The following is a 20,190-nucleotide window of genomic DNA, read 5'->3' as shown; positions in this document are numbered from 1 at the left end:
GTGGAAGCAGGGTAGGGTAAGGCACTGGCCATAGAGGGAGCTTCCCCATTTGTGCCCCGTTGAACCCTTTCTCCACAACCAGCCCAGAGTCATCATCCTAAAACAGCTCTAATCACATCACCACCCTCCTGGAATTCCAGGTCTGCAGATTACCTCTCCTCTGCTTCTCTTCCCACCTTATCCCCTACATGACTGATTCATTCTCCATCAACAACAGGCCATTCCTGGTCCTGGTGTATGATACACCATTTCTCACCTCACTGCCTTCTCTTGTGCATGTCAAAGGTTCCCACCCTTGATTCACTCCCAGTATTCATTATCACTTTCCTTATCACCCCCTCTCTAGGATTCTGAAATATCTAGTTTGTCTCTATTGTAGTACTTAGCTACATTGCTTCTTAATTATCTATTAATGCATCACTCTTCCCCCAAAACACTATAAGCTTCTATTTTCTTAGCTGGAAGTGGGAGCACATCCAGGCATACAAGGCCTGCTGTATACAAGAGCAGAAGAAAGGCCAGATACAGTCAGTGCTTATGGGCTTGAGACAGCCAGAGAGAACCTGTGCCTCAAACCCCTTTCATGAGCAGGTTCAGGATCTGAAATGCTGAGACAGGGGCATGAGACCAGAGGACTTATACCAGTGCTCTAGGGTTTTTGTTTGGTTAGTACCCATCACATGGAGTTACTTGTCTGGTACCTCTCTTGTTCAGTGCTATATTGCACAGAGGATAGTGGGCCTTCCAAAAACTAACTGCAAAGTGGATGTCAGAGACAGTGATGATGGGGCAGAATAAACAAGGTCTCTGTCACAGCTGTCCCCCATCAAAATAGAAACCTAAGTTTGGAAGTAACTTGGCCTGACATTTGAATCTCACTGACAGGCTCAAATTTTTGTGCACCTTGTTGTAAGCATAGTAAAGAAACTGAAATTTTACTCTTAAAGACATACACTGCTCACAAAAATTAGGGCATATTTCATTGCTTCGTTTTGAAATATCCCCTAATTTTTGTGAGCAGTATATGTGTTTTCAGCAGCAGCCTCGCTTTGTTATTTTAAAAACAAATTAGAAGTCTGTACTGCTTAAAACAACTAAATGTTGCCCTAAGGCTTTAACTTTGTTGAGTATTCCCAATGATAAAATGATCACTGATTTTACTTATGAGGGCTCATTTGTCTTTATTTATTCATTCTTGTATGTAGCAAACATTAATGGAGGGCCTACTGTGTATCACATTACTGTGTTACACTATTCTTGGTGCTGGTAATACAGCCATGAACAAAACAGACAAAAACCCCTTTCTGTTTTATCAATTCTAAGACTTTAATTTGCATTCTTGCTTTCTTTTGATGGCACATAAAATAACTTACAGCCTGACTGGTGGTGGCACAGTAGACAAAGCATGAACCTTGGGGTGCTGAGGTTCCAGGTTCAAAACCCTGAGGTCACAGCTTGAGTATGAAATCATCAACTTGATCACAAGGTTGCTGGCTTGAACAAGGGGTCACTGGCTCAGTTAGAGCCCCTCCCCCACCCCAGTCAAGGTACATATGAGAAGCAATCAATGAACAACTAAAGTGATGCAACTTTGAGTTGATGCTTCTCATCTCTCTGCCTTCCTCTCTCTCTCTCTCTCTTTCTCTCTCTCTCTCTCTCTCTCTCTCTCTCTTCCTCCCTTGCTCCTTCTTTCTGGCAAAATAAATAAAAATACCTTACAGTTGGTGGTTGTTAGATTTATGGCAGTAATAGAGGAAATAAGTGTTTTTTTATACTGACAGGTCTCTTGACCCAATAGAATTAATGTCTAGGAGCTGTGCCTGTTCTGACACAGGTGTGGGCTCAAGTATAATGCTTCACCCCACCTGAAAGGACTCTTGTGCTTGTTCGTGGTGAGAGAAGCTGTTGGATTTTCTCATTTCAAAGCTTGGTTATTTCCTGCACCCACATCTCACTTTTATTTTACCTCAGTTGTTTGGACTAACTAAGCCTGTATTGTTGTCAGCAACTTTGCTGTATAAGTTTAAGAAACTCAGCCCCCAGAAGAAAAGACAGGTCAAGAAGCAGTTGCTGAATGAAACTGCTTCGGGTATGTACTTCTTCAGAGTTTTGAAAGAAATTAAGTAGCGCACATTTCTTTGTTTTGCTTTAAATGCTTCAAAAATTGGTACCTTGTTTTTACCAGCTAAATTACTGAGTGAAAACAAGTGGTTTTTATACTTACATTGAAAATAGATTTTTTTTTTTTTTTCTGTATTTTTCTGAAGCCGGAAACGGGGAGAGACAGTCAGACAGACTCCCGCATGTGCCCGAACGGGATCCACCCGGCACGCCCACCAGGGGGCGATGCTCTGCCCCTCCGGGGCGTCACTCTGTCGCGACCAGAGCCACTCTAGCGCCTGGGGCAGAGGCCAAGGAGCCATCCCCAGCGCCCCGGCCATCTTTGCTCCAATGGAGCCTCGCTGCGGGAGGGGAAGAGAGAGACAGAGAGGAAGGAGAGGGGGAGGGGTGGAGAAGCAGATGGGCACTTCTCCTGTGTGCCCTTGGGACTTCTGCATGCCAGGCCGACGCTCTACCACTGAGCCAACCGGCCAGGCCCAAAATAGATATTTTAAACGAGAAGAGCTTCAACAGCCTATGGGTAGAGATTGTGAGACATTCATAATGCCCCCAAGTTGAACAGTGCCTTGCTCTTACAAAGTGCTTCTCATACTTGCTCTTAATTTTGGCCAGAACCATAAACATTACATATATTGTAGGTGGGGAAAACAGCCAGTAGTTAAGGACTGGCCCTTTAATACTGCAGAGCTAGTAAGTAGCAAGCGAGGCCAAGGGTTTGTTTCCACATAGGATAAAACAGTCAAAATACGCTTTCACTTCCAGCTCCCTCTCCTGCCCGCTATCCAGGATCTGCTAATCTCAGTTACTTTGTCGAACTCTGTTTTCAATTATAGAAGTGTCTGGCACATCATCTTATACCTTAGCCCATTGCAGGTATGAGCTGTCCAGAGAGACAAATTATCCCTTAGAGTTAGTTTGACATCTTGGTGCACTTGGCAAAGCCATCTGGAGATATACACTGTCCTATTTTTAAGTGAAAAGGGCCAGAATACAGAATATGTATTACATGAGAAGCTGTTTAGGCCAGACACACACAACTGCATTTCCGTATCACATGTAAGTAAATGCAATGGAAAGATACCTATCAGCAGATAACAGTAATCCTTCTGGGAGGAGACTAGGGTTGGGAAGCAGTGAAGAAAGCACTTTTGATTATATAATTTGATGTAGTATTTGAATTTTTTGCAATGAAAATGTGTTTTTATTGGTTATGACTCTCAATTGCAACTAGACAAAACCTCCAAGCCACCCTCTTTTTTTTAAGCCATCCTAGTTTCAAAGGGAAAAATCTGAAACACAGCTTCATGCAGAGCTCAGCTAAAGACAACAGAACCCATTTTTTCTCTACAGCGACTCTGGTACCCCTAGCTTGGTTTCATTCTCAGACAGGCTCCCCATCATGTGGCAGGCTGGTTGAAAGCAGGTTCAAACTGTGTCTTCTCTTCAAGTCCACTGGTAAAGGACTGAGATTCTCCTAAAGCCCAAGCAAGGGTATTTTTATCTGTGAGTATTTTTATTCTTGAACCAGCCCTGTGGCCAAGAGAATTTAATTTCATTGTAAAGTTTTCTAAACAAGAAGAAGAAAGACAAGAACCCACAAAAGCACTTCAGTAATATGTAGTTTGGGGGAGTATTTTTATTAAGGAATATTTCAAATATATAAAAAAATCAACTCATTAGTCAGTGTCAGCATTTATCTGTACCTGACTAGTGTGTCTGATCTTCCCACTTCTTTCCCACCAAATCCTTATGCAAATCCCAGACATCTCATTCCATTTCCAGGTACTCTCTATGTATCTCTAAAGGATAAATACTCTTTTTAACATAGCCACAGTACCATTATAACTCCCTTAAAAAAAAAAATCTTAGAGCCCTGGCTGGTTGGCTCAGTGGTAGAGCATCGGCCTGGCGTGCAGAAGTCCCGGGTTCGATTCCCGGCCAGGGCACACAGGAGAAGCGCCCATCTGCTTCTCCACCCCTCCCCCTCTCCTTCCTCTGTCTCTCTCTTCCCCTCCCGCAGCCAAGGCTCCATTGGAGCAAGGATGGCCCGGGCGCTGGGGATGGCTCCTTGGCCTCTGCCCCAGGCGCTAGAGTGGCTCTGGTCGCGCTAGAGTGGCTCTGGTCGCGATAGAGTGACGCCCCGGAGGGGCAGAGCATCGCCCCCTGGTGGGCAGAGCATCGCCCCCTGGTGGGCGTGCCGGTCGGGCGCATGCAGGAGTCTGTCTGACTGTCTCTCCCCGTTTCCGGCTTCAGAAAAATACAAAAAAAAAAAATTGTAACAGTTTTAGGGACAAATATATGGTGACAGAAAATGAGTTGACTTTGGGTGATGGGCACACAATGCAATCAACAGTTCAAATGTTATAGACATGTTCACCTGAAACCTGTGTACTCTTTTTTGTTTTTAAGATTTTATTTATTGATTTTAGAGGAGAGAGAAGGGGGAAAGGAACAAGAAGCATCACCTCATAGTAGTTACTTCTCATTTGTGCCTTGACCAGCACGCCTAGGGTTTTGAACCAGTAACCTCAGCAATCCAAGTCAACACTTTATCCACTGCACCATGACAGGTCAGGCTAAACCTACATGCTCTTATTAATCAGTGTCACCCCATTAAATTTAATTTCTTAAAATTGATAACAGTTTTTATCCATCTTTTTTTTTTTTTTTTTCTACAGAGAAAGTGGTTTATTGCTTTTAGAACAAAACACTGTTTAATGAAGAAAATACTTTTAGGACTTTTTTTGTTTTGTTTTGTTTTTTGTATTTTTCTGAAGTTGGAAACGGGGAGGCAGTCAGACAGACTCCCGCATGCACCCGACCGGGATCCACCCAGCATGCCCACCAGAGGGCATGCTCTGCCCATCTGGGGCGTCGCTCTGTTGCAACCAGAGCCATCCTAGCACCTGAGGCAGAGGCCACAAAGCCATCCTCAGCGCCCGGGCCATCTTTGCTAGCCTTGGCTGCGGGAGGGGAAAAGACAGAGAGGAAGGAGATGGGGAGGGGTGGAGAAGCAGATGGGCGCTTCTCCTGTGTGCCCTGGCCGGGAATCGAACCCAGAGCTCCTACACGCCAGGCCAACGCTCTACCACTGAGCCAACCGGCCGGGCAGGTTTATCCATCTTTTTTTTCCTTGCAATTTATTTGTTGAAGGAACTGAGTCATTTGTCCTGTAGAGCAGTGGTCCCCAACCCCGGGCCATGGACCAGTACCGGTCCGCAGAGAAAGAATAAATAATTTACATTATTTCCGTTTTATTTATATTTAAGTCTGAACGATGTTTTATTTTTTTTTTTAATTTATTTATTTATTCATTTTTAGAGAGGAGAGACAGAGAGAGAGGGAGAGAGAGGAGAGAGAAAGAAGGGGGGAGGAACTGGAAGCATCAACTCCCATATGTGCCTTGACCAGGCAAGCCCAGGGTTTCGAACCGGCGACCTCAGCATTTCCAGGTCGACGCTTTATCCACTGCGCCACCACAGGTCAGGCACGATGTTTTATTTTTAAAAAATGACCAGATTCCCTCCGTTACATCCATCTAAGACTCACTCTTGATGCTTGTCTCGGTCACGTGACACATTTATCCGTCCCACCCTAAAGGCCGGTCCGTGAAAATATTTTCTGACATTAAACCGGTCCATGGCCCAAAAAAGGTTGGGGACCACTGCTGTAGAGTTTCCCGCATTTAAGGTTTTGCTGTCTGATCTGATGTTCACATTTGGCATGTTTCTCTATCCCCTGAATTTCCTACAAACGTATTAATAGATCTGATGAGATGTAGGTTAGTGTAGGGGAAGAAGAAACTTGACCCTTCAGTGTTCTTCTGGCTGTCTAATTAAATCAAAGTGAGACAGATTAATGAGAAAATAAGCAGATTTTACTACGTATGTCCTTATGGGAATTCCACGTACAGAAGAAGTTCAGAGACAAAGTTAGAATGGGGTGTATGTGACAGTCTGAGCTAAGGATGACTCAGAGGGGAAGAGGGAGGTCATTGCAGAACAATGAGAAAAGCAGGTGTCCAGTAATTGGTAGTTTACCATGCTCTATAGATAGGTCAAAAAAAGGTATGTCTTATGAGTAAGTTCCCTAATTTAAATTCGTTAAGGAAGAAATAAGAGTTTCTCTTGAGCCTGCAGGGTCTCAGTTGCCTTCAGCTCAGAACAGAGGCGCATCTTGGGTGACTCATTCTGAACCCCCACAGCAGCTTTGCAGCTTTTGGGGGGGGTTGAGGTTTTTTTTACTTAGCAGGTGATACTGTATTCTATCTATTGTATCGCATCCAGCATCGAATGAATAGTTGCTGATCTTTGCAATTTAAGATGAAACAGTGGGTTTTGTTGATCTGATTCATCTGTTTCAAAGTTCTTCAGTAATTTTTTAAATGTTTTAGCAGGTATTGGTGATCCTTGCCCAGATCCACTAATTCATTAGTCTTACCATGAATGAACATAAGCACAGATCGCTATGACAAAGTTAACTACAATAAGGGCTGCAGTTGGCTCAGTTCTGGTGGAATTTATCACACCATAGTTGTATTGTTATATTCTCAATTGGCAAATTCCCAGATGTGACTTGTTTGTAACGAGTAGAGGAAAACCATTTGGCAAGTCATTTGCTCATGCTCTAAAGAATATGTACTTTTTTTTTTAACATTTACTTTATTGATTTTAGAGAGAGACAAGAACATCAATCTGTTCCTGTATGTGCTTTGACCAGGGATCAAACTGGTAACCTCTGCTCTTTCAGACAATGCTCTAACCAACCAAGCTATCTGGCCAGGATGGAAATATACTTTAATAAACTAATTTTATTATGGTTTCTGGTGTATTGGTTTTAAGTGAGAACATCATAAAGAATCAAAATGCACTATAATTAAATTGTTGATATGACTAAAGTCTTTAGTGACTTAGAAATCAATACCCGTAAAGATATCGAAATGCACTAAACTTCAGCCCATTAAAAGGGTATCACTTTTTTTTTTTTTTTTTTTATATAATAATTATATATAAAAAAAATATTTATATATATTTTTTTAATGGGGTGACATCAATAAATCAGGATACATATATTCAAAGATAACAAGTCCAGGTTATCTTGTCGTTCAATTATGTTGCATACCCACCACCCAAAGTCAGATTGTCCTCTGTCACCTTCTATCTTGTTTTCTTTGTGCCCCTCCCCACCCCCTATCCCTCTCCCATTCCCCCCTCCCCCCCGTAACCACCACACTCTTATCAATGTCTCTTAGTTTCACTATTATGTCCCACCTACGTATGGAATAATACAGTTCCTGGTTTTTTCTGATTTACTTATTTCGCTTCGTATCATGTTATCAAGATAAGGGTATCACTTTTGGCCCTGGCCGGTTGGCTCAGTGGTAGAGCGTCGGCCTGGCGTGCAGAAGTCCCGGGTTCGATTCTCAGCCAGGGCACACAGGAGAGGCGCCCATCTGCTTCTCCACCCCTCCCCCTCTCCTTCCTCTCTGTCTCTCTCTTCCCCTCCCGCAGCCAAGGCTCCATTGGAGCAAAGATGGCCCGGGCGCTGGGGAGGGCTCCTTGACGTCTGCCCCAGGCACTAGAGTGGCTCTGGTCGCGACAGAGCGATGCCCCGGACAAGCAGAGCATCGCCCCCTGGTGGGCGTGCCCGTTGGGCGCATGCGGGAGTCTGTCTGACTGCCTCCCCGTTTCCAGCTTCAGAATAATACAAATAAAATAAAAAGGGTATCACTTTTTAATTTTCTTTTTGAGATTACATTGATTTCAAATATATATGTGTTTACATAAGCTGATCGTAATTTGCTGCTCCAAAAGACTTCCTAGTACCTCCTAGTAAAATATTATTTCTAAGATGCATGAAGACTTTAGAGTTCGGTTTATTCTCACAGGCTTGGAAACTGCAAGGGTATATGCTTTCCTGACTTTATAATTTCTTGTGTCAGTCAGCAATTATTCCATGGTACCTGGGGTTGACTCAGCAGGTAGAAAACTGCGTGTCCTGTAGCTTGATCATAAGTGGTACAGACAGAGGTAGAAGGCTTAAATAAGAAGAACACGGCTAACCAAGGTGATGCCACTTAGAACAAGACTGAAATTGCCCAGTGAGTTAAAACAGAGTGGAGGAAAACAGCCAAGTGTGAGCTCATAGCAGGATCCTTGAAAGGGCCATCTTAGCAAAAATATCCCAGTTTTGCCAGTTTCCCTAGGGCCAATTGTGTGGAACTTGAGCAAATCCTGCATTTTTGTTGGATTTGTACTTTTAATTTGCAAGACCAGTGAAAATGTTGATGTGCAGGGTGAGATACTATGTTTGTTTGTTTGTGTGAGAGGAGGGGAGATAGAGAGATAGACTTTTGCATGCGCCCCAACTGCGATCCACCCGGCAACCCTCGTCTGGGGCCAAAGCTTGAATCAGCCAACCTATCCTCAGTACCTGGAGCTAATTCTTGAACCAGTTGAGCCACTGACTACAGGAGGGGAAGAGAGAGAGAAGAGGAAGAGGGAAAGAAAGAGAAGCAGATGGTTGCTTCTTATGTGTGTCCTGACTGGGGATCAAACTGGGATGTTCGCACACCGGGCGAATGCTCTATCCACTGAGCAAACCAGTTAGGTCCAAGAGGTGCTAGTTTAAGCAGAGAGGGGCACTTAGGGAAACTCATTTTATAAATGAGCATTACATTAGTTAAATTTTGTTGTGCTGACATTAGCTTCCATATATTACTTGGATAATAAGGATATGCCATCACTACCACCCTGCACCATGGCTGATAAAACTGTGTAATTTATGTGTTTTGTAACTGAGGAAATGTGTGCTTCAAATTAAAAAAGACTTGGCAACCTGACCTATGGTGGCACAGTGGATAAAGCATCGACCTGGAATGCTGAGGTCGCTGGTTCAAAACCCTGGGATTACCTGATCAAGGCACATATGGGAGTTGATGCTTCCTGCTCCTCCCCTCTTCTCTCTCTCTCCTCCTTCTCTCCTCTCTAAAATGAATAAATAAAGTCTTTTAAAAAAAAGACTTGGCAGATGAAAATGTATGTGGTGTTACTCTCAGTACTCTGTGACAGTTCTGAATTTTAAGAAAGGAAAGGTGAGGACTCTGAAATAAGATGTTTGTGCTGTTTTCCCTGTAGGAGGTTTCAGTCAAGAAGAACTTCTAAAAATATGGAAAGGGCTCTTTTATTGCATGTGGGTGCAGGACAGACCCCTTCTGCAGGTAATGTATACTTTTCTTTGTCATATTACTGGACTTTGGCCTAGATAAAGAGACTTGCTATATTAGTCCCTCGTGTGCCAAACAAACTGAAAAGCATTGCTTTAAGGATTCCCTGTCACCGCTTTCCATATAGAAAGGAATGCTATTTCCAAGCATTGGGGTGAATTATCTTTTCAAATAATAAAAGAGTACATGTAAATTAAAGACTTATTTCTCTGCCACAGTTTTACATGACCTATTTTAGAGTTTTTGTATATTTTCTCTTATTTGTAGTCAAAAATGTCATGGCACTAATTTAATAACCTGTGAGTGGTCCAGGTTCCAGGCCACTGATTAAGTGGATGCCTGGGACTGGGCAGCCACCTCACTGGGGTCAGGGTCTTCACAGAGCCATTAGTGGCCCCCCCATCTGATGCCCCCTCCCTTAAAGTCAGACGAGCACTCAGCACAGATTTGCATGTGCATTGGGACCCCTGTCTGCCTAGCACACTGGGCACCCCTACCACACCTCTTTAGAAAAATGATTTTCTCTGCTTTAAAGAGCTTTGTTCTGATGTATAAAAGCAAAGTGGAGGGATAAGCCTTGAAATGGCATTTGAAACCCTCTGGTGTATAAAACATCATGGGTAGATTGTACTTGTCTGGGTTTTAAGGCATAACTTTGCCACCTCCCCCAAGCCCTATAGTAATTCACTCTAATTATTGCTTTTACTCTGCTGAACATATTTTGAGTAGGATAGCAAGGCAAAATATTTTAAAATTACATTCAAAAGAAACAGCCAGCAGCTTTAGTGGAGGAAGAAAATGTGATAAGAACGTCACTTTTAAGTTGAGTTCATTTCAAATGGGGGAGGGAGACCTGAGGCCAGGTTAGGTGCAGGTAATATTTATGAAGATCTGTCTTTTCTTACATAACTCATAAACAGAATTCCTTTGTTGACACTGCCCAAAGCAGATGTCCCCATAGACCCAGACCCAGACCACCAGATTCTCTCCACAAGCTAGCTTGCTGCCCCTGAGTAAGACTTGTGCTTCCAGTGGCACTTTTATCCAGGGCACAGCCTAGGAGAGTGCTGTTCCCTGCACTTTCCGCCATCCTGCTGCTGCAGCCTGTCTCTGAGTCCACCAAGGAAGAGCCTTTCTGGTCCCACTCACTGAGCTTCCTGGAGAGTCTTGGGGTCTAACTGTAGACTCTCCTGCTGAGGCGTGTGTTCCATTATGGGGGGGGAGGGATTAGGATAAAAGTCTCAATTTAAGTTTTCATTTTTTTTTATTATAAATAAATTTTTATTTTAATGGAGTGACATCAATAAATCAGGGTACATATATTCAAAGAAAACATTTCCAGGTTATCTTGTCATTTAGTTCTATTGCATACCCATCACCCGAAGAGAAATCGTCCTCCATCACCCTCTATCCAGTTTTCTTTGTACCCCTCCCCTTCCCCCTCTCCCCCCTTCCCTCCCCCTCCTCCCCCCGTAACCACCACACTCCTGTCCATGTCTCTTAGTCTCGCTTTTATGTCCCACCAATGTATGGACTCCTGCAGTTCTTGTTTTTTTCTGATTCGCTTATTTCACTCCGCATAATATTCTCAAGGTTCCACCATTCTGCTGTAAGTGATCCGATGTCATTGTTTCTTCTAGCTGAATAGTATACCATGGTGTATATGTGCCCCACCTTCTTTATCCAGTCTTCTATTTTTTTACAGTGATTAAAAACCTTTAAGCAAACTCTTGGCCAATACAGCAAGAATCCATAAAAGAGTAGTGTCCTTAACATGTTCACCAAGTCCAAATTGGCCCCATCACCATGCCAAATCCCTGAAAAATGCAACCCAACCACAGTTCAGTCTGTTATGAGCTTTCACAGAGAGCAGGAGTCCAGGAAAAGTCCGCATGGCACTGGAATTGTTGTCACCATTCTATACTTTACAGCTCATGTCCAAGTCCCAATGACCGCTGCTTCTAGCTGGTAATGATTCAGGTAGACTGGAAAAGTTTTCATATATTTTTAAAGGCAGGAATTGACAGCTAATTTATTTCTTTTGTAGATCATTTTAACAGTTTCTAGAGATACTTTTATAAACATGCAGCTTATACAAATCTCAGAGGCATATGAGGTTTCTACAATAGTCCATTAAATTGGGGATTTCACATTTAATAAAATTCAGATATTCACCTACACACTTCTTGGTGGGAGTGACATTGAAAACAGGTGCAGATTCCCATCCACCCACCCACCCACCCCAGCAGATCTGGAAGGAGGTGCTCAAAGTGCTGCCACCTAATAACCCCCATGTTTCCCAACCCTGCCTTGCAGGAGGAGCTAGCGAACACAATTTCCCAACTCATCCATGCTGTTAACAACTTGGAGGCTCGTAAGTCCTGATGTTTTCATGACTTTTAAAACTTCCCTGTTATTCAGATTTGGTAACTTGCCTGGGATAGCTAGTCCATATTGTTTCTTCCCCTTCATTCCAAGTTTCCATTTCCCAGTGGTCTAATTAATTTAATGTGAACCTGGGGGTACCCGTGTATAGATGGCAAGTCACAAACTGTTCCCATGGGAAGAAACTATGATAAACTTAGATACTGACTCTGAAAGAGGATGAAGGAGATGTCTTGTAGAATACCATTGGACATCTCAAAGATTTCCAGAATTTTTTAAAAAATAATAATCTTCCAGAATCTCAAAATTCTGAGTTACTTTAACATTCCAGCTGTCTGTGTGCACACCAGTGTGTGCAGTAACTGTAGGATGCCAGGTTTATCCTCAGAACTAGAGCCACTTAAGGTTGTCACTGTAATAAACTGTAAAGTAACCCCCCTTTACAAAAAAATAAACAAAAGGGGACATTATTTCTGGGGCATTCAGGCTTTGATTACTTAGGACAAAAGAAACAGCAGGCCCTGGCCGGTTGGCTCAGTGGTAGAGCGTTGGCCTGGCGTGCAGGAGTCCAGGGTTCGATTCCCGGCCAGGGCACACAGGAGAAGCGCCCATCTGCTTCTCCACCCCTCCCCCTCTCCTTCCTCTCTGTCTCTCTCTTCCCTTCCCGCAGCCAAGGCTCCATTGGAGCAAAGTTGGCCCGGGCGCTGAGGATGGCTCTATGGCCTCTGCCTCAGGCACTAGAATGGCTCTGGTTGCAACAGAACAGCGCCCTAGATGGGCAGGGCATCGCCCCCTGGTGGGCATGCCGGGTGGATCCCGGTCGGGCGCATGCGGGAGTCTGACTGCCTCCCCATTTCCAACTTTGGAAAAATACAAAAAAAAACAAAAAAAGAAAAAAAAAACAGCAGAATGAGTTTGCTCTGCTCACCACTCCTAAGTACAAAAACAATCCCAAAGACCTTCATAACCCTCAGTGGTTCTCTGAACTTTAGTAAAGTCCCAGCTGACAGGTAATGAACAAAATTCTACACATGGAATAGAGTCTATAAAGTTTTCATGTATCAGGAAATATTTGGCAAAAAGCAGTAAAGCAAAGAATCAAAAAAATTTTTGGACAAAAATGTATAGTTTTGTGGCTCGGGGAAAAAAAATAGAATGTCTTATTACAGCTCACCAGCTGACACTGAACATGAAACAAAAGGCTGAGTTCCCACATGGGTCAGGTTTATTACTTTTATGCTAGATGGTAATGTGTTAACCTGAAAACCAAGCACTCAGAGCCATTTGTTCACTGCAGAACACCTGTTCATTCAGACCTTTTGGCAAACCATGAACCGAGAGTGGAAGGGGACCAACAGGCTGCACCTGGACAAGTACTATATGGTGAGATCATCAGGCCTCCGCCTCAGTTACTGCAAAGGCTCATGTGAGGGAGAGAACGTAGCACCTTAGAAACAGTGGGAAGGTTTGTTTGTGAAACAAAGTTCGAGGCTTGCTGAGATGACAAGTAGTGTGAATGTTAGCCTTTGATCCTGTGCTCAGAGCCCTCTCTCTTTTGTCCCTTTCAGTTGTTGGGGATGAGTTTAGGGATATTTAGTTAACATTTTATGATCTAGAAGTTAAACATAATCATTGTGGATAATTTTTCACGTGGGGATCCAGGCTACACCCATGTTATTGGCCTTGTTCTGCTAAGTAGACCAATCATTCTTTCTTTCATTTTCTTTAGCTGATCCGTCTGGTCCTGAGGGAGTCCTTTGAAGTTCTGAAGCGGAATGGCTGGGAAGAAAGGTTGGTAAACTTTTTGGGTTAGCATTTGGTGGCCCAAAAACTTTTAATAGTGTGATTCTCAAGCCTTCAGTTAATTAGCAAGTTATCTGTGTCTCCCTCCACTCTATCAAGTGCTGTTAGAGGCAAAGTCCCTTTCACACAAAGAACTTAAAATCCGGCAGAGGAATAGAAAAGGGTTGAGCACACATGACAGTCAGTTTTTTATACTGATTTCAGTAGTTGCTTTCTTCTTTGTAAAACATTCTCTACTTCACATGCCTTGTTGTGTAGTATAGCATGAGACTGCATGTTACGTCTTCTCTGGGGAGAGAGGGATGTTGCCACGCTGTAGTTAATAGACCCATATATGTTGTTTTCTTTAGCCGAATCAAAGTTTTCCTTGATGTGTTGATGAAGGAAGTCTTGAACCCTGAGAGTCAGTCTCCTAATGGAGTGAAATTCCATTTCATTGATATTTATCTGGATGAATTATCCAGAGTAGGAGGGAAAGAGGTAAGAACAGTCCAGCAGTGTGGTGAGACCACAGCTAACCTGAACAGGGCTTTGGCTCTTCAGATGCTCCTGTGAGCTGGGAATGGAATGCTGTTGGTGGCCTTCTGCATTACCAGTGACCAATCCAACCAGCGAGCCCCACTACTGTCAATACTCTGCCCATCTATGACTGTTGCTCAGCAACTGAGCTAATTTTAGCACCTGAGGCAGAGAGAGGCTCCATGGATCCATCCTCTGTGCCTGGGACCAACTCCCTAGAACCAGTCGAGCCATGCTGCAGGAAAGGAAGAGGGAGGGGTGGAAAAGCAGATGGTTGTTTCTCCATGTGCCCTTACTGAGAATCAAACCCAGGACATCCACATGCCAGCTGATACTCTGCCACTTGGTCAGAGCCAAGAAAACATTCTTTAGCATGCATGTGATTATCTGAATTGGGGATTGGAGCGATTTTTACTTTTCTTTTCACAAATGTTCTGCGATGAACAGGTATTTTTTAAATGAAAGAATGTGTAAATGTTACATTAAAAAAATAATTCCTCATCTCAGTCTCTGACAGTGTCCATACAGAACTGCTCTGTAGAGAAGGAAGTGTGGAGTAGTGCTGGTTGGACTGTGCGGTGTTCCTCACTTACTGTGCTAAGATGCCCAAATGGCTGGAGGACAGCCATGGCCTTCAGCCTGGCCCAGGCATCTGAGTAATTCATGCACTGTGCATTTGGGCATTATGAGATAAGTGTTACTCAATCTGATTAAACCTGTGTGAAAAAAAACAAGTGGTTTCTTTTTCAAGGACATGTCAGAAAGGAGAAAAAGCTCTTATTTCCCTTATTTTTCTGTTTTCCTATTTTATATCTAAATTACAGCTTCTGGCAGATCAGAATCTCAAGTTTATTGATCCATTCTGCAAAATTGTTGCCAAGACTAAGGAGTAAGTGATTCACGTTTGTTTTATTACTTCAATTGATGCTTAATCTGGGGGAAAGGGGGTTGTCCAAAGCTAAGAACAGCTGAACACTTAATTCCCATTGGCAAGATGTTTGAAGCTTTGAGTCATAATTCGGCTCCTTGAGCTTTGCTGTTTGATCCCAGTCATCAAAGAATCACGTCGTCCCCACCCAGAGTTCAGTCTGCTGTCAGTCCCCCTGCTTCCAGCAAAGAGCTCTTACCTGGCTGCTGGCAGCTACAGTCGGTCAGCACAGAAGTGTAGTTAGGAATACCAGTGTTTGCTGACCAGCTGATCATCACAGCAAGGCCTGGGTAGGCTGAAATTGGAGGTGCAGTGATTCCTACTTCTCATCCCTCTGTCTTCCTTCAGATAATGAGGTTCAGACCATTGGTTTTAATCACATCCTCTTTGCTGTGCTTCCCCCTCAGCCAGACATTGATGCAGACTATAGCTAGGGGTGTTTTTGAAGTCATTGTAGATCAGTCTCCTTTTGTACCTGAAGAGACAATGGAGGAACAGAAAACTAAAGTGGGCAACAGTGACCTCTCTGAAGAAGAAATAGCTGAAAACGGGGTGATGTGGAGAAAAACATTCAGTAAAAAGAAGGCAGGTAAGAGAATTTCCTGGAAGAGTCTCTCTTTTTCCAGATGAAGTCCTCATCCAGCAAATACTTTGTAATACATTTCTCCAGATCTCACTGACTACAAGCCTAGAGTTCATCAAAGATGGCTTTGTCTTGACCACTACCTGAGAAAGGAAGTAGATGCATATATCAAACCCCAGTGCCTGTTCAGGGTCCTCTGGGGAAGACCCTGTGCCTATTCACCATGCTGTGTCTCCCAGGATGGTGGGACTTTCTCCGGAGGTTTTGTTTATTTTTGTTGTTTTTGCCTTTTGTATTTAAACGTCCTAATATGGACTGGGATGTGTAGAGAGTCATCAGCAGGAGACCTAATGTGCAGTTACATTGTGAGCGCACACCTGTTTCTGTAGCCTTTTTGATCTCTGAGTTCCTTCAGGGTTCTTTTTCTGGAGGTGTTTAAGTGCCCACTGTGGACTGGCCCCATCCTTACAACTGTCTTATACCCATGCAGTCATGTCGAGTATGCATTAAAGCTGTGGCCCACCAGAACTCTTACAGGGGTTCCCAGTGCCTCGGTACACAACTGTAGCACATGTTCAGGGCATACCTGCACTTTTGAAATATTAGGAAGCCATTGAAAAGTACAGTTTTCAAAAACCAGTGAACAGAGGAAATTTAATTATTATCTTTTTTTTTTTTTACTGCACACAGTCTTTATTTGTTGTGAGTCCTGACATCAAGAGACTAGGCCCACATCCTGGGCCTTCAGGACAGCATCCGGTCACTTTAGGGCTGGAGACATTAAGTGGCCAGTCACTTCTGTCCAGTTTTTATATGGTCCAAAAAATCCTCAGGTGACAGAAAGTGGCTATGCCTGCAAAGATGCAGTGGTCTCGGCAGCTGCAGCTGCCCAGCACACTGCAGGAGGCAGCACATCTGCCACACACTGTTGCCCTGCGGCTGCCACATTCTGCCAAAGACTGCTTGAAGGCTTCAAAGGGCTCCGTGCAGGCCAGGTGGATCTGCCAGGTGACTGGGTGGTTGGAGGTGTGCCAAGCAATGCTCATCTTGAGATGATGACAGTCCCACTGCCTGGACTCAGGCTTGGCAGTCACACATTGTCCGTACTTATCCAGCTCCCAGCTTCAGTGGTGGGCATTGACCTCCAGAGCCACCTGCAAGTCGAGGCCCGTGCCAGGGGAATCAGTTAATGGGCACAGAACTCTGTAGAAGGAGCCTGATTTGTTTTAACATTTACATGTGCCTTAATCCAGGAAGATACAGATCAAAATGTTAATAGTTAGCCCTAGGTGACAAAGTTGTGAGTGACTTCTGTTTGCTTTGTACTTTTGTGTTTTCTGAATTTTCTACATTTATCATGTATTATTTTTTAAAGGAAAAAAAGAAACATTTTCATTTTAAATTCTACATAGGTGCCTGGTTAACTAAAAAACCCTGAGCAAATTCTGTATGATCATGGCAGTTGTTGGGTCCCTCCTGCTCTCCATGTTTCTATCTATACAAGAGGTGTCCTACTCTCAGCACGTGCACTGTGTGGTCCCTGTTCCATCTTCTCTGTCTGTGCCCTGAGGTCACACCACTAATGAGCTCCTGGGAATCCAGAAACAGTACAAGTTTGAAAAGTTGAGTTTTGATTAGTAACTTTTAATCTACTTTTTCATGGGCGTTAGTGCTTTTTCAATTATTTAATAAATGTTGACATTTGCATTGGTGTATTAACTTGTGTTTTCTGAGGCAGCCCCATGAAGTTAGTGTATCACTGTATAGATTTTTAACTATAGCCCAAATCTGTCTGAAATTAGAGACAGGCTCCTGAGTCCACTGTCCTCACTGCCAGAGCCTCACTGTGTCTGAGCCCCTGGCCCAGGAGTTTCCTGTCCCTGCCGCTGTCTGACAGGAAGACTGTGTGCTGTACAGCACTGGAAGCCGTGGAGGCTGGTCTGTGATGGATTTAGGGACAGAATTTGTGATTGCTCCCAGATGTTTTTTCATGTCCAAGGAATGAAAAACCAAAATATCTTTGGGAAATTATAAATGTATTTGCAGGGTTTTTCTCTTTAAAGAAATTTTCTTTTTCACTAAGAGACACCTAATTAGACAGTGGCTTCTTTGAAAGTAGTCATTGTTGTGTATAATTGAAGAATTTTGTCTTTGGGTGTGTTTTGATAGCACTGGGCAAATATCACTCCACAAAGGACAGAATCAGTGATGAAGGTGAGAGAGACAATGGCGGAAGCGTGGAGGACACTGCGCCACTTCTCCAGGTTGGTGGCTGTTGTTACTTTTTATAGAAGATAGATTTATGATGGAGTGGCCTGGCTAATTGGGAATTAGGGTCAGAGCTAATTGAACTCTAAGGCCTAATGTAAAGTCCTTTCATCCCTTCAGTCAGTAATGTCACCTTCCTTATAATGAGCTTATTGGAAACATTTAAATATGGATATTTGAAAGACGTCAGTCTTCAGTTACTAAGATCTGTTCTATTCCATACAGCAAAGTCAGCTAAGTGGTACTTTTTAGTAAAGTTTACTGTTACCATGTGCAAATTGGACATCTAGATTAGGTTTACAATGAAGCATACCCAAGTAAATTTTATATGGTATACTTCACATTTATTTTTTTGAGAAAAGCAAGAAGAATTATCTCTCTCTTCCGAGAAGAAATAGAACAGATTTTTCAAAGATCTTGCATAAACTTTTGGTTACCAAATCTTAACATGTGCTTATTTAGACAATCCTCTGTGTGTGCTTCCAGAATCCCACACTACGTGTTTTCTATCACTAGTAGGTATGACAGAAGTCGGGTTACTGCAGGTTTATGTTAGTTTTTTTTTCCTCACGTAGTTTGACTATAAGGCTGTTGCTGACCGACTCCTGGAAATAAATAGCAAGAAAAACATTCCTCCATTCAACAGGAAGCATCTCTCCAAACTAATCAAGAAGTAAGTGATTGGACGAGAGGTTATCACTTGATTCTCATTCACCAAATCTAGCCCTTTTATTTATCTCACGGCATAGGATGAGCTGTCACCACACTTTATTTTTTATTTATGGCATGTATATACACATATAAACTGCAGTGTTTAATAACAACAGCCTCTTGCCTACCGCCCCAGTTCCATTCTTCAAATGCAGCCATACTCATCACTTTTATCTAGTTTATAATGATGTAAAAAGTCTATTGATAATATCCAAAATTAGTAGACCGAGACATTGCAGTGTGAATGTACTGCTGAGGTGTTACCTGTTTGTGCACTGTGGAGATGTGTAGGGGTGTGGCGTTTTACCTGTCCCCCACCTCCCAGTATGGTTACGCTGCAGTCGTTGTTGATGTGGTTATGACCGTATTGAGACCTCACTGCAGAGCCCTGTGGCATACTATGATTGATGACGTGCATAGCTGAATGAGATCATATTCTGTGTGAGCAGGCACTGTGCTGAGCACTTGATTTAAATTATTTCATGTTAACAAAAGATGGCTTCTGTAATTTCCTCATCCGACACATGGGTTAACTCGGGCACAGGGAAGTCACTGCTATGCCCAAGGTTGTAGCTGTCAGACACAGAGCTGGACTCAGATCTCCTGTCCACTCCCCCAGGGCTCTGCCCTGAGTCCACAGCCCTGCACACTTCCTTTGTGTGATAATGCACCAGATTTCATAGCCCAAATAATACTTGGTATTTCTCTACTTGTTAACAGAGGAGTGCTGAGCAGAGGCAGAGATCTGAGCAGTTTTAGCTTCAGAGACAAGAAAGATAACTAAGGGTGACCTTGTCCTCCGTTGTCAGCCTTCATGTCACACCACCTTTCTAGCCTTTCCTTCTAGAGGAAGAAGAAAGTCAATTACACATAGCACATTTTTAAAAGCTTTGTGAATATGTTTATACAGAACGGGAAGAAGGGGTTTCTCTATGAACTTCTGTTTTCTTTTTCAGATTTCAAGATCTTTCTGAAGGTGAGAAAGTCAGAGGATTAGAAGTGATGTTCTTACCTAAATATGGACCTCACTGAGCCCATTTCTGCCAAATAGTATAAAAAGTAGCTTGAACACATAATGGTAGTAACCTTTACCTTTGGAAGGTCATCAGTTACACTGCTTGCTGCTCAGCTGAGAAGCCCCTAGAAGCACCATAGTTGTGGGGCTTTTCTTTTCAATCTCGCCCACCTACTCTCCCATTGCAGGGACAGAGCTGAGCACACAGACCCAAGGCTGTTCTTGTCAGTACCAGAGCAAGGAAGGGGAGGGGCTTATTATTTTAACAAGAAGGATTTCTGTTGGTTTCAGTTTGCCTCTTTACAAAGAACAGATGATCTCTCAGGGTCCTTTTTGTTGACTGTTAAGATCTGTTGTCCCCTGGGGAAAAGCTGCTGTCCATAAACTTGGTTACATTTGAGCAAATCGATGCCCCACTCCGCCCACCCCTTGGGCTCCTGGGATATTTAGAAGTAGGGTGTTCAGACCTGGTTGACATGTGGAGAGAGCACTGCCAAGCCCCTGGGGTTGAGCTGGAGATGATGTCACCCAAGAGTTATAGATCCTTGCCTTGAGCAAAAAAGCCACAAAATTGTTTTAAGTCTAAAGTCCCTGTGTTTAACAGCTTTGAGGTTTGGATTGAAGAATTAGTG

At 43.3% G+C, this 20,190-nt stretch overlaps 1 protein-coding gene across 3 annotated transcripts in view; it reads left to right on the top strand.

The window, feature by feature from the left end:
• The window catches only part of RRP1B (ribosomal RNA processing 1B), a 32,488-nt gene that overhangs the window by 1,885 nt on the left and 10,413 nt on the right, over nucleotides 1-20,190 (top strand). For all 3 annotated transcript variants that reach the window (XM_066370074.1, XM_066370073.1, XM_066370072.1), the window contains exons 2-11: nucleotides 9,258-9,340; nucleotides 11,663-11,720; nucleotides 13,029-13,114; nucleotides 13,461-13,522; nucleotides 13,885-14,014; nucleotides 14,878-14,942; nucleotides 15,389-15,570; nucleotides 17,734-17,828; nucleotides 18,408-18,505; nucleotides 19,500-19,519. In XM_066370074.1, the coding sequence (XP_066226171.1) occupies nucleotides 9,258-9,340; nucleotides 11,663-11,720; nucleotides 13,029-13,114; nucleotides 13,461-13,522; nucleotides 13,885-14,014; nucleotides 14,878-14,942; nucleotides 15,389-15,570; nucleotides 17,734-17,828; nucleotides 18,408-18,505; nucleotides 19,500-19,519 (879 nt within the window). The remainder of the gene's footprint in view (nucleotides 1-9,257; nucleotides 9,341-11,662; nucleotides 11,721-13,028; nucleotides 13,115-13,460; nucleotides 13,523-13,884; nucleotides 14,015-14,877; nucleotides 14,943-15,388; nucleotides 15,571-17,733; nucleotides 17,829-18,407; nucleotides 18,506-19,499; nucleotides 19,520-20,190) is intronic.

The sequence above is a fragment of the Saccopteryx leptura genome, chromosome 2, assembly GCF_036850995.1.
Source record: "Saccopteryx leptura isolate mSacLep1 chromosome 2, mSacLep1_pri_phased_curated, whole genome shotgun sequence".
In the NCBI taxonomy this organism is placed as follows: domain Eukaryota; kingdom Metazoa; phylum Chordata; class Mammalia; order Chiroptera; family Emballonuridae; genus Saccopteryx; species Saccopteryx leptura.
Note: the sequence above shows the minus strand (reverse complement) of the source record. Positions and strands in the feature narration are given on the sequence as shown.